This window comes from Rhamphochromis sp. 'chilingali' (genome assembly GCF_963969265.1).
Source record: "Rhamphochromis sp. 'chilingali' genome assembly, chromosome: 17".
NCBI classification, from domain to species: domain Eukaryota; kingdom Metazoa; phylum Chordata; class Actinopteri; order Cichliformes; family Cichlidae; genus Rhamphochromis; species Rhamphochromis sp. 'chilingali'.
In genome coordinates this window covers 21,149,729-21,163,731 of record NC_137944.1, presented here as the reverse complement: position 1 = coordinate 21,163,731, position 14,003 = coordinate 21,149,729, and the positions used below count along the sequence as shown (strand labels likewise).

The window sequence follows — 14,003 nt, the reverse complement described above, 5'->3', positions numbered from 1 at the left end:
CAATTATGCCATCGTCGCCTTTTTAATTCATTTTCCAAGGTTTCAAACTGATGCAAAGCGACCGTCCGAAGTATTGATATCGAGAAGTCGACCGTAGTCTTTCACTGGCTGTGCAGTTTCGGGCTTCTCTCGCTTGGAAAATAAACACACACTCACATATTTATCAGTGTACTGGAATGAAATACCTAAAACGCTGTGATTTGAATATTATTTGAACTTAATTCGGATGTGTTGTTATTCCTTCCAGTTAGCACATGGTTGAATGATTGCATCCTCTAATTAAACCCAAACAAATGTTAGGCTTATTTAAAGTGACAAATAGAATGGCTGCTGTTGCTGCTTTGCATGGGAGCTATAAGCATAACAGCCAGTCCAGTGTTTTAGGACCATTTTTTTTCCCTTCACTGCTGCCTCTGAACTTTCTGATTTTGGATTCAGACTAATAAGTCTCCCTCCTTCACACTATCAATAATGAAAGACTCATAAAACTACTGGCTGAAATGCTCTGACTTTATATTTTAACAGTGACACGCTGTGACCTCATCTAACCTCCAGTCTTAATATTATATTTCTTCTTATTACTCACAGGTTTTCCTTCTTTACCCCCTTGGTTCTCTCCTTTTCTCTCCCTCTTTCCCTCTCCCTCTCTCTTTCTCCGTCTTTTTTCCTTCCAAACTCTTAATATCGCTCAGATTACCTGAGATAATATATTCCAGTGATGAAGGGAGGAGAGCCTGAGGGAGGGGGAACATGGAGAGGGAGGAAAAGCAGAGAGTGGATGAAGATTGTGAAAATATATAACCGAGAGAGACAAAGAGAGAAGGGGGAATTATTTTCTGTTATATAATGTGCTGTGATTTCTTTAGGGAAGAATGCAAGATCAGCACTTTGTGTCTTCTTCCTCCTCTTTTCTCCTCTTCTCTTCATCTCCTGCGTGTGATATAGAGTGAGAAAGGCAGAGAGACTCAGCGGATAAGAGTTAGCTTCTTTCTTTATCCATTTGTCTCCTTGGTGATCGTTTAATCAGTGGCCTCTGAGGTGCACCTACTGGATCTGATTGCCTTGACAAACAATTGCCACAGACAGATAAATGGTTGGCTTGTGACAGCGCACATACACACACATCAACTGGCCATCGGTTGGGCCGCGGTGATTTGTAATGTTGTCACAAAGGCGATAATCAAAGAGATGTTTACAGTTTGTTTTAAAATAAGTGTGTGTGACGTTATTTATCCCTGTAGCGGAGTGTGGGGGTCGTTTTAAGGGTGAGTCGTCAGGGAGGATCCTTTCCCCCGGATACCCTTTCCCATACGACAATAACCTTCGCTGCACCTGGACCATCGAGGTGGACTCGGGAAATATTGTGAGGTACAGATGATCGCATTAAGGCTTTTGATCGATACGTTAAGCATAGTGTAAACTCATGTGTGAAGTGAAACATATTCTTGCTTTAATTAAACTTTATTCTTATTTTACAGCCTCCAGTTTCTGGCCTTTGACACTGAAGCCAGCCATGACATGCTGAAGGTTTGGGATGGGCCACCTGAGAATGAAATGTCTTTGGCAGAGCTCAGTGGGTCTCTGCTCCCTGAAGGAATCCACTCGACCCTGAACACAGTGACGGTTCAGTTTGAGACTGACTTTTACATCAGCAAGTCTGGATTTGCCATACAGTTTTCTAGTAAGTGATGAAATTAAATCTAACCAGAAAGATATCAAATATAACAGATAGGTATCATTTAGACTACTGTTGTTGTGTCTATGCTCTTCAATGGGTAGTTCCATCAATAATAGGGAATAAAATAAAAGGGAATAAAAAGCTATATAATTATGCTGCTTCAAAGACCTTCACCTAACTGGAACAAAATTAACTTACGTAGGACCCATTAGTTAGTGGAAGTGGTGCTGTTTTTATGCGTTGGGTTAAAGCATTAGATACCTGGTGTGACACAGTTTTCTGTAATTGTTCCCCTCTTTCTCCTCTATTCCCTGCTTTGTTCCTATCCCCTATCTGTCCAGGCTCAGTAGCTACAGCCTGCAGGGACCCAGGAGTACCGATGAATGGCAGTCGTAGTGGAGATGGCCGTGAGCCGGGGGATTCAGTGTCCTTTCAGTGTGACCCAGGATACGAGCTCCAGGGGGACGACAAAATAACCTGTATACAAGTGGATAACAGATACTACTGGCAGCCCAGCCCACCTGTCTGCATAGGTGAACACTCCAACTTTCATATATTCTATAGGGACGCACAATAAATGTACTGCATATACAGCTGGAGGTATTGTCTCACTCAAGGACACATGTGTCTTTGACTTAAAGGAGAGCTGTATAAAAAGGGCACGCTTTATTCTATTCACATATTTTCATTCTTCTGCTATTTAATGAAGCTTTTCATTCAGTAGCAGTTTTCTCCACACTCTGTTGCATGGTACACAAAGGGTTTTGTTTTTTTTTCTGTATGGTTGAGCTTGAGAGAATATTTAAATGTTATGACATTTCAAGGCTTTGTCAAAATGAATGTCAATCTTGACCTGTGTTCCCACTTTAGCTCCTTGTGGAGGAAATCTAACAGGCTCCAATGGATTTATACTCTCTCCGAACTACCCGCATCCTTACCCTCACTCAAAAGATTGTGACTGGCTCATTGCTGTCAACCCAGACTACGTCCTGTCACTGGCCTTCATCAGGTAACCTACAATGCTACTTTCCAGTTCAGCTCGATTGAGCTTTTTAAAACCTCTTTACTAGACAAATGTTACTGCCGAGTGAAATGTGAAATGGAATGACAGTAGACTAAAAGCCTGTCCAAGCTGAGCTGGCTCCATTTGAAGACTGAAAACCTGGATATCCTTTTTTGCTGGCAGTAAGTTCTAATACTAAATTTTCTGGCAATCATTTCAATTTGGACAAAGTGTTGGAGCAACAGACCAAAAGACTCTTTTGTAATGGGTTGGTGAAAATTACAATTTTTAGGGTATTTTTCCTGCAGGTAAACGAGAGTAAAGTGAAATAATCAACCTCGTTTTTGCTTTGTGCAAGATTGAAAACCATGTAAAATTATGACTTTTTTTCAAGAAGTGGGAACTTTTGCATTTATGTGCTTTGGAAATCTATTGAGCTTTCACCACTTTCAAAAGCTGTGCTTGCTTTGTGGTACGAATCACAAACAAAACAACTCTAAAAACCACTGAATTCATGGTAGATACTTTGTCCTTGAATTTTTGTTGACTTTCTTTCTCTTCCTTGTTTGTCTCTGTCTTCCTCTACCTTTAGTTTCAACATTGAGCCAAACTATGATTTCCTGTACATCTACGACGGTCCGGATAGCAACAGTCCGCTCATTGGTAGCTTCCAGGACAGCAAACTCCCAGAGCGGATAGAGAGCAGTTCAAATACAATGCTTTTAGCGTTCCGTAGTGATGGATCGGTTTCTTACACTGGATTTCACCTGGAATACAAAGGTATAATGGTCTGCTAACTGTACCACATCTCTCATTTAAATTGAATTCTTACTGAATCAGGCAGCACCTAAAACTACACTTTGCATTCTCACAGAGGTCATATTAATAACACAGGCAAATTTTGATAAAGTTTAATAGGCAAAGAAATTTGAAGTATAATCACATTTAAAGAAGAGAAAGGAGTGCATTTTTTTGCTGCAACATTTAATAGTTTATAATACCGTGCAATAGTCTTGGGTCACCTCTCATTTCTTTGTATTTTACTTTTATTTAGGTAAATCTATGAAAAATGTCAAAGATAACATAGTTTGACAGGCATAAAATAGTATTTTTGCACCAGCTAGGTGATTCTCAAAGGGCTGTTTGATGAAAACTTGACATGTCTTGTATTGTGTCCTTAAAAATTGAGGAAAGTGGACAAAGGCCTGAAACAGAACCTGAGAGATGCATCTGGCCCTTCAGTCTGTCTCCTATTGGCCAAAGCATGATCAGAAATGGTCTCAGTGGAAGGGTGGCTGTCAAGCGTATGTCAGACCTACACTGAAAATCAGTGGCAACAGGTCTTATTGTGAATTTTTGATTTGCATCAATGTGTGCTGACAGGCTAAGAAAAAAGATACAACAGTGAGTGCCTAGAGTCATCTGTAAAACACAGTGGAGGTTATGTCATGGTTTGGAGCTGCATTTCAACCATGGGTTGGCCTCCCCAGAGCTCAGACCTCAACAATATTGAGGCAGAGTGGGAAAATCTTGGAGAGAACAAAAGTTTGACAACACCTGCAGAAGGCAGGTGTCCTTCAAGAGTACTATCCCATATGGAAAAGATATATATAAATCTTGTAAAGTTTGTATCTGTCTTGTGTGAAACTTGTATGAAAAGCATACAAGAGTGAAAACAGATATAAGATCCCTTGAAAAATTATATAATGAAACTTGTATGTTTTGGATACTTACTAAAACAATGTATGAAAGTAATGAGAAAGTGGCCACTTTCATGAGTAATCACATATAAGTTTTTACTATTTCTTTTCCATATGGGATTCCTCAGAACAACTCAAAGAAATTACAAGAAAGCTGTCACAGTCTGGCGAGGGCAGACTGTAGGTGTTGGCAAAAAGGACCCAAACGCAACTCCATAAACTGAACGTGGCGTAGATTTAACAGAAAATAAGCCGTTTATTGAGGCCAGCAAAAGGGGAGTACAAACAGCAGGACACAGGTGAACACTAAACCATAGCCTAAACTGGGTGAACTAAAGCTAAACATGAAAAACCTTAAACGGGGTGAACTGACATAGAATGCTGAAGTGAGGGTATGGATGAGCAGACGACCTGACAAATGACATGCAAAAACAGAGGACTTAAATACACACATGAGGTGATCAGGGGAAGTGGAGACACATGAGGAAACAGCTGACTAACATGAACCTAATGACAGGAGCAGTGAAGCTAAATACAAAGAACCAAGAACACACGACTCCTTCCAAAATAAAACGCAGATATGACAACCAGAACTTGACAACGTAAGACACAGACATGAAACACATGAAGAGCAGGGGAGACTTAACATGGGTTGGAAACACGAGGGGGAATTAATAAGAACTAAAATCACCTAGGCATGGTAACAAATGAACTTAGAAAACCTGAAGGGCTTAACATAAACTATAAACATCAAAATGAACTAAAACTCAAAACACTGGGTCATAAGACCCAGGACCGTGACAAAAGCTTCCCTACGAGATTCGGGGCTGTGTTGAAGAATAGTTGGGGTCACGTCAAAATTTGACTTTCAAGCTTGTTAGAATCGTACAAACCGTGTTTCCATGTTTTCATGCACCAATATCCAATTTTCATAGAAAAATATACAAAAATGGAAGTGGCACACTACAGTACATTTACCTAACTATATATCACTATATATATGGCCACTACATGAGAGTCAGTCTTAAGTTATTATGTTCTTTTCTGTTTTAAGGATACAAACAAGGAAAGTTGAAACATTTCAACCGCAAGGTTTTTTTTATAGCCATTGATTGTTGAAAAATAATTTCGAATCTTTAAATCACCTCTGCTTGATGTTGTTTTCTGTCATTTGTGTTTTTCTTAAAGAAAGCCATTTGGGAAATTACTTCAAGATTTCCACAGTAAACATAATAGAAACTCATGATGACACAATTTCAGCAGAATATAACAACAATATTTTCTTTTACCTCACACTAAGACCACTCACACGTTGGTGTATATAGAGCTGGGCGATATGAGATTTTTTCATATCACGATATGTTTTTTTCATTTCAGGCGATAACGATATCTATCACGATATAAGCCAAATAACTATATTTGTAAGATTTAAATGTGCCGTTGCTCACAAGTAAAATGTGAAATAATCAGCAGCTTGTTTTTATTTAAAATTCAAATTCAATTTTTTTTTTTATTTGTCACGTACACAGTCATACACAGTACGATATGTAGTGAAATGTTAAATATTTATTTCCCATAATAAGTTCAACAGGGTAGATGTACTTAAGGAACATGAGACTTTTTCAGATAAATAAAGGCAAATATTGCAAACTACACAAAAGGCAGCCGCTAAAGCGTTTAAGTTTCAAAATAGGACAAACGAAACAGACTAAATTGTCAATTCCACTTAGAAACAAAATATTAATTCTAAAAATAAATCTTAGTTTGTTTTACAGAAGAACAGACAAAACTGACTAACTTTTGTCAATATCAAATAAACTGAGAACTAAAAGGAAATTCTCAATCTCTCCTTGTTGTATAGCTTAGCTTTTCAAACAGTTTTAACAGTTACTTTAGTCTGACAAAAGCCGAATGACGAATTAGCGCTTCCAGTCAGAGACTGAGGCTACGTCCACACGTACACGGGTATTTTTGAAAACGGAGATTTTCCGTTTTCGTTTTAAAAAATAATCCCGTCCACACATAAAGGCAGAAATGAAGGAAAACGCTGCTATGAACATGCCAAAGCAGCAGGTGGCGCTAGATTCCTAACCGTGCCTAAATGTTGGCCAATCAGAAGTCTAGAAGCCTCGGTGGGAAAAAGTAAACAAAGCTGGGGCATAGAAGCAGAACCGAGTCGTATGTGTGGAGGGACAGTAACTGTGTGTATATGTAAGCATTTAAACACTGCAGAGAGTACAATTAACAGTATTGTAGAAATTCATTTCACCGAAACAATAACGCGGCGCACAGTGTGACGCATGCACCAGTTTATTGTATTTCCAGACTTGCTTTCGGCACAATTTACAGTGCACGCTACTCTGTTTTTTGTCAGACTTGAAATAGCCGAAATACCTTCACACTACGGAACTTCTATGGCTCTTCCGTTTGACAATCTCTCCGGCATTGGAACCATCATCTGTTTTCTCTTCGGTCACGCTCTGTTGATTTTTCTAGTCGGCACACTCATTTCCTCCATTACCCGCTGGCTCCATTACCCGCTGGCTGCTTCCCAAACAAACACACGTGCGGCTTGGCACTTGTGCTGTACGTAACAAGTCACGCGACGTGACGCTGCGGCTGTGATTGGTTCGGCTCTGCGCTACTTAATTTGGATTGGCTGACCTTTTTTTTTTTTTTTTTTTTTGAGGACAAGAGCGGCGAGGTCTATCGCGATAGCTTAATTTCTCTATCGAGTAAAAGTTATATCGCGATACATATCGTTATCGTTCTATCGCCCAGCTCTAGGTGTATATACATGTGTACCATGCTAAATTCAGGATGAAAGAGAATTATTGCTCTCTGCATAAAGTGCCCGTTGAATCAGTGTCTGTTGAAATAGTCTGTCAAGGAGGTGTGAGTTTGATTCATTTGCACAAAAGAGTCAACACTGACTTTGCATGGACTGAGAAATTAAGTCTTAAGTTGATGCTGGTGGCCACTAATCTTTTGGGAGGGGGGCCAAGGCCATAATTTACAAGGTTCATGTAGCACACAAAAGCCGGGGGATGAAGTTATCGTTCTTGCTCCATCTTGGCAAAGACAGCTAAGTCAAACAGACTGTTACAAAGGCCAACGGAATGCCTGCCTCATTTGATTATTGCAAGAGACTTAGTTATTATTAATTTGCCCTATTATTCATGTGTGCCTGTCACTTTTCCTTTGCCTCATGTTCTCTCTAACTCACACTTGTTTTTTCTTTACTCCATCTAGCCAAGCTGAGGGAATCTTGTTTCGACCCAGGTGTGGTTCTGAATGGGACCAGGCTGGGATCTGATTATAAGCTGGGCTCGACGGTCACCTTCTACTGTGAAGCAGGATATGTACTGCAGGTACAGCCACTTGGATGACTGAGGGGTTGACTGAATTTGGGATTTTGGGATTTGAGTAGCTGTTTCTTAGGTTGCTGGATGGATTGTTCATTGGTTTGTTGAATGGCTGGGTGGGTAGAAATTTTTAAACGGTGTTGGTTGGCTGGTTAATTAGTTACGTGGACTGGTTTTCTTACATTTTCCTTTTTGTCTGTTTACAGGGTTATTCTACTCTGACATGCAGTATGGGTGATGATGGCAGACCTGGATGGAACAGGGCATTACCTAGCTGTCAAGGTAAAAAAAAAAACCATATATGTCACTCACTCTATTTAAGTAGAATTTACTTGTATGGAATTCATTGTCACTGCTATCTGTTTGTGCACACGTCTGAATCTCCAGCCCCGTGCGGAAGTCGTTCTACGGGATCAGAAGGGACTGTTTTATCTCCAAATTTCCCGAGAAACTACACCTCCGGACAGACCTGCATCTACTCTATATCCGTACCAAGAGAGTTTGGTGAGCTCAACAACCTATGCAGTACATCGTAGTACAGACATGCAGCTGTGTTCAGCTTTGAAAGTTAAACATGTGGCCACAAGTTTCTTTTCAAATAATTATTGTATTGCTTTTTTTTTTACGCTGAAAAGAAAGAGCAGCATTAAATCTTTTCAGATTTATTGCGGGAATCTTGTGGCGCCCTCTGAAAAGCTTCCTCAGTGTTTTGAAAACACGCAGAAACATCAGTTATATTACAAGTGATAAAAAATGTGCTTTCTAGCCATTAATTTGTCTCTAGGCCTGAGTTTCATAATTGTAGTGACATTTAGAGATGAGACTGCCACATTTGAGTGGTGGTCTCAAAGCCAGACATAAATAAGGATATGAATATTATAGCAGATTCTTCATGTTACAGTGAGGCTGTGCTGAGAGGGTGATCATTAGGGGGGGGGGGGGGGGTAAAAGGCTTCTGCTGGAAAATAACCTGTAAATAATTCCTTATTTTTGCCACAGCTGTTAGGAGTTTTGTCTGGAATATTTTGGTATATTCATATCACTCAAAATTCAAGCTGAATACAGAATTGCATTTTAATGTATTCTAGTGCGACTCTAATCTACACGTGTGAGTGGAGCATCACTGTATTTAACAGCTCTGGAGAGAGCCTGCAAGTGGACACTAAGTTAGATTTGTGTTGTCGAACTAAGAATGCCATCAATGTGGAGATGGACAACTTATATTTGTGCCTACAATATCAGTTACAACATCATAAATGAACAACATTGTTGACTGATTATTAGAACTATTTGCTCATTGAATGTGAATTAAGCTTTAATAAACAATCAGTAATTGGTGGGTTATGTCCAATTATGCCCTGGTGGTGTTATGAATAAATCTCAGCTCTCCCTAAGGCCATGGATGGTTGATGTCTCATTATATTTCACCTCCGTGTAGAAATCCTGAGTGAGAGGAGCTAACATTTGGTTGGTCTGCGTGTTGTATAAGACACACAGAGAGAGCCTTCCCAAAACTCCCACACAGAGTGAAAAGACAGATTGTTTTGTTAAGTTGCAGCACTGCCCATAATTTTTAAGCAGCTGTCATTCTTGTGTAAAATATCTTGTTTTTAATTACAGCAATTGAATGGTCCAGGCTGGAGGTTGCAGCAGTCCTGCTGTTTGAACTGTCAGGCGATCAGAGATGTAGGAATCGAAAAAAACTCGGCTGGTTAATGGTCAATGAGGTTTCTCCCTTCGTGCAAATGCCTCTTTCAGTTTTACCAGCACGTAGGGAAAACCCTGGGCATATGTCCCGTTGGAGATGCTATACCTCCTGTTGGATGATTACGTGGCAGAGGACACCCACTCAGGCAACTCATCAGTAGGCACGGGAGCTCCACAGGGATCAGCGCCCAGTTTTCTCTCCAACTGATGTTAGGAAGTAAAGAGACCTTTCAAATGAACAGTCAAACATTTAAAATCATCTGATTTTAAATTCAGTGGATCAGTTCAGACTTTGGTGGACTCTAAGAACTAGATGGCTGACCCGATCTCTAGGGTCTATATGAGGCGTTTCTCTAACAGAGAGCGATGAGGTTAACATAGCAAAGGACAACACTGCTGTGATCATTAATTCCTTTGTGTCTGTGAATGTCTGTGACTTTGTGTGGGCTTTTTTATTAGTACCGCTGAGGTGTGTTAGCTATTCCCTGTGTACCATCATACTTTATAAATTCATGAATCTGTGTGCAAATGTTGACGAATGTGTACTGTATTTTGAAACAGTTTCAGGTGTGAACTCCTCCGCCTGCTGTGCAGTATGTCAATATCACAGCAAGGAATGAGGGAAACTAATCGCTCTGATTTCCTAAAAATCCTTACATAGTGGGCAGTGATGTCTGCAGGCAGGCAGAAACCATGACAGGCCAATAAAACATGACAATAAGAGGGTAGTTTACCATATAAAGCTAAACGCTTTCTTAATGATTTGTTTTAATCCCCTTTTTGACTGTGGGAAAAATTCGGTGGCGACTGAAAATCCATCGTTTCCGTCCTGCTTTGCTTGTCAATAAAACAACATGAGAATTTTCACGAAAGCACAGAGGATCGTTTGTGAGCCAGAGCTATGTTTCCGCAAAATGTGACTGAAACCTTAAAAGAGATCCTCAGAGAGAGGCAGCCTTGTATAAATTGACCAGTGACCTTCTTATACCAGCATATCCTTGGCAATGTTCAGATTTAATCCTTAACACCTCAGCCTTTGGGGCCAAAGTGAGAGCAAGGCGGGGTGTGGAGGTGATATATATGTGCATGTGTGCAGTGAGTGGAAGAGAAAGCTCCAGATCGGTGTAATTTATCCCAGAGGACTTTTTTTTTTAGATAGGACATGTGCTTCGAACAATAAAACTACACCTACCAATTTACATCTTCAGGTTACTAATGATTGGTTTGATGGTACAGTGATCATTCGAGACAGAGCAAATTGTACCTGTTTGAGAAAATACCTCCGGGACTGTCTAATGCTACCTGCCCGTACAGCTGCACTCTGAAATTTAATCTTTTGTTACTGTATGGAAGTATTGGGTGTATTTCCTTCCTCCTTTCCTACACATCTGTCTTCCAGCGGTAGCATGTCATTAATTGCCAAGTCCCTGCAGGTGTTCTTCGCAAGGAAACGTGATTGGATCAGTTTCAGTGTGTGAGTGGCACGTCAGAGTTGACAGGTTACCGCCTTTGTTATATGGCTTTCACTCAAACTTGCAATACAGAAGAAAGGACAGAAAAGCGTCTTGCTCTGCTAGCGTACGTTACCAAATCCAAGTCGGTCTTTGCAAGATTAGCATCTCCCGCTAGCTGACAACACTGATACACTGTTGCCAATTGATGAGGAGAAGGGTGTGGGTGGTGGGGTGGTGGTGTTGACTACAGCATGATGAAGGCAAGGTAGCGTTTTGACTAATAAGTGTTATATAATTTTATACCAATAGTTGGCCTCAAATAGAAGGTGACACTGCAGCTTAATAACATTTAAATTAGGTATTACAGGTTAATTTTATCATTGGAAGGTCAGCAGCAGACAGTGGCATGGAATAATAAGTTGCTGCCATTCAGTTGCAGTTAATTCATCTCTTTCTCTCTTTTCTCCCCCATTTTTACCTCCAGTTCTCTTCGGCCAGTTTGTGTTGTTCCAGACGTCTCTTAATGACGTGGTGGAGATCTATGACGGACCCACTCAACAAAACACGCTCCTGTCTTCTCTCTCTGGGTCACACTCTGGTAAGGATGGTTGATTTTAATTGTGGATAGTTGAACAGATGACAGTCACTCAGCCTCAGCCTCATAACGTGTTGTTGCTTCCACTTCATCTCTAGGTGAATCTCTCCCTCTGAGTTCAGGAAACCAGATTACAATAAAGTTCACCACAGTTGGACCAGAAACCGCTAAGGGATTTCATTTTGTCTACCAAGGTCATTATTGATATTATTATTGCCATTTCTATTATAATGATGAGCATTTTTTTTATTACTATGCATTTATTACCATGCATTACTGCATTGTTTGCTACTTTTTCAGTTAAACAGAACATTTTGATTGTACACATCATCTTGAGTATGCGTTTTCTCGCCCTTTGTTACATTTATTTAAAGAAAATTTTAATTTGAAATTTTAAACATGTTTCCCATATGCAGTGACAGTGATACACTTCAGTTTATTCACTGGGGCACTTTCTTTTTTTTCTCCTTTAGCTGTACCCCGGACTAGCTCCACCCAGTGCAGTTCAGTCCCCGAGCCACGCTTCGGGAAACGTCTTGGTAATGACTTTGCAGTCGGCGCCTTGGTGCAATTTGAGTGCAACCCCGGTTACACATTGCATGGCTCTACTGCCATTCGCTGTGAGAGTGTACCGGACAACCTGGCGCAATGGAATGACACTTTGCCAACATGTATAGGTAAATATGAATCTGAAAATCAGACACAGGACAGAAGAGTTTGTTTATCTATTTCTGAATGCAGTATCAGCATGATTGCACAGTAGACGCTCATAACTGAAAAACAATTTAAAACAAATACAAACAACTGCAATCCATATGCACTCTAGTCATATATGTTATCCAGATAGGCTCTTTGGTATCTCTTTCTGTTAAGGGCATGGTTGGAATGGCTCACTTTGTCTTGCTTTCCTGTAATTTTTCTACAAAGTGTTGTTTAACCTCTGGTTTTTTTCTCTCCTTTCTCCTCTACTATGCTCTGTGCACTCACTCCTCTCTCCCAGTTCCCTGTGGGGGCGTATTGACCTCTCGCCGCGGGACTATCCTGTCGCCTGGCTACCCAGAGCCATATGACAACAACCAGAATTGTGTTTGGAAGGTCTCTGTCCCAGAAGGAGCTGGAATACAGGTAGTAACTGTCACATGCTGCTTCCTGGCTGACCTATGTATCATTGGCTTAAAAGCTGAGCAGGCAGGATCTCAGGGAAGATAAGATATTATTAGAAGGATGAATGGATGGATGGTTTCTGAGAGAGGGGCCATCCAGAGATAACTAGATAGGATCTAATCATGAAAGATAAGGCCTGATTGCATGTAAGCTAAACTGCTATCACGGACAAATACAAAGGCAAAGATGCCTTTTACACAAGGTGCAGTCCCTTGAAATGACAGGCACCTCAAAGTGTTTGTATATCCCTTTGATTCCTTTCCTTCCAGCCTTTGATTTAAAAGTAGAATGATAATTGTTTTTGAAGCTGCTCCGTCTCAATAGATTGTTTTGTGAAACATTTAGATTAAAAACAGTATGTGTGGGTTTTAATTCTGTCAATTTAAGCTTAATAAACTGTTGAACATTGTACCAAATGCAGTTTCATAGCAATCTGGGGAATTTTACTAAAGACAGACAAAAAAAATCTAAGAATCACTTGTGTTTTCTTTTTTTCTCTCTCTCCAGATACAAGTCGTGAGTTTTGCCACTGAGCATAACTGGGACTCTTTGGATTTTTACGACGGTGCTGACAACCATGCACCAAGACTGGGAAGCTACTCTGGTAAACTTTTTTCCATCATTTTTTTATGGTGTTACTCAAGTAGAACTCTATAGTGCTGGGAATAGTTCAATATTAAATGCACTAGAAGTGACATACTCGAAGAAAATATGGGAATTTAAGATTACAATAATGTACAAGGTACATGCACGAGAGCCCACAGTTACGCTATTTAGTCTAAAAGGAGTGCAGTCCATCTTGTGTGAGATTTATTGAATTTGTATATATTTAGTGGATAACAATACTGCATTTTCTAGCACAGTACACCAGTAACCATCAAACAACCTATTTCTGATTCCCAGTTTTGCATCATTGAAGATCTATAGTGGGCTGGGAAATGATTACTAAGGCATTATATATTAAGGTTTATACTGCTCTTATGGAAGTAAGTCTGATACCAAGCAATTGAGTTTTCAATTAGAGATTGTTATGCTGTTTATCAAATGCTTCAGATAATTTCAGGAAGCTTTTCATTCCACTGATAACTAAACAATAAGAAGTGGATTGTATTTTAGGCTGATCACAGCCAGTCTTGACAGTTAAATAAATAAAATGTGAAATCTGCTCATGTGGCTTCCTGCAATTTGAGTTAAGCTGGATGCATTTAGCGTCTCAGCAGGAGCTGAGTTACATACCCAGTAAGGCCTGTGTCAAAAATCTCCTTTGAAAGATATGTAAAAAATATCTTTTGCAAAACTAATTGATCCTCTTACAGCCAAATTTCCCGTTAGGAGTA

At 40.0% G+C, this 14,003-nt stretch overlaps 1 protein-coding gene across 1 annotated transcript in view; it reads left to right on the top strand.

Moving 5' to 3' along the window:
- Positions 1-14,003, top strand: part of csmd3b (CUB and Sushi multiple domains 3b) — a 416,246-nt gene that overhangs the window by 342,282 nt on the left and 59,961 nt on the right. Inside the window, exons 26-38 of the mRNA XM_080862956.1 lie at positions 1,242-1,368; positions 1,479-1,681; positions 2,020-2,211; positions 2,549-2,687; positions 3,274-3,461; positions 7,634-7,752; positions 7,953-8,028; positions 8,134-8,250; positions 11,392-11,505; positions 11,601-11,696; positions 11,976-12,179; positions 12,503-12,627; positions 13,174-13,270. Of these exons, the coding sequence (XP_080719082.1) occupies positions 1,242-1,368; positions 1,479-1,681; positions 2,020-2,211; positions 2,549-2,687; positions 3,274-3,461; positions 7,634-7,752; positions 7,953-8,028; positions 8,134-8,250; positions 11,392-11,505; positions 11,601-11,696; positions 11,976-12,179; positions 12,503-12,627; positions 13,174-13,270 (1,797 nt within the window). The remainder of the gene's footprint in view (positions 1-1,241; positions 1,369-1,478; positions 1,682-2,019; positions 2,212-2,548; positions 2,688-3,273; positions 3,462-7,633; positions 7,753-7,952; positions 8,029-8,133; positions 8,251-11,391; positions 11,506-11,600; positions 11,697-11,975; positions 12,180-12,502; positions 12,628-13,173; positions 13,271-14,003) is intronic.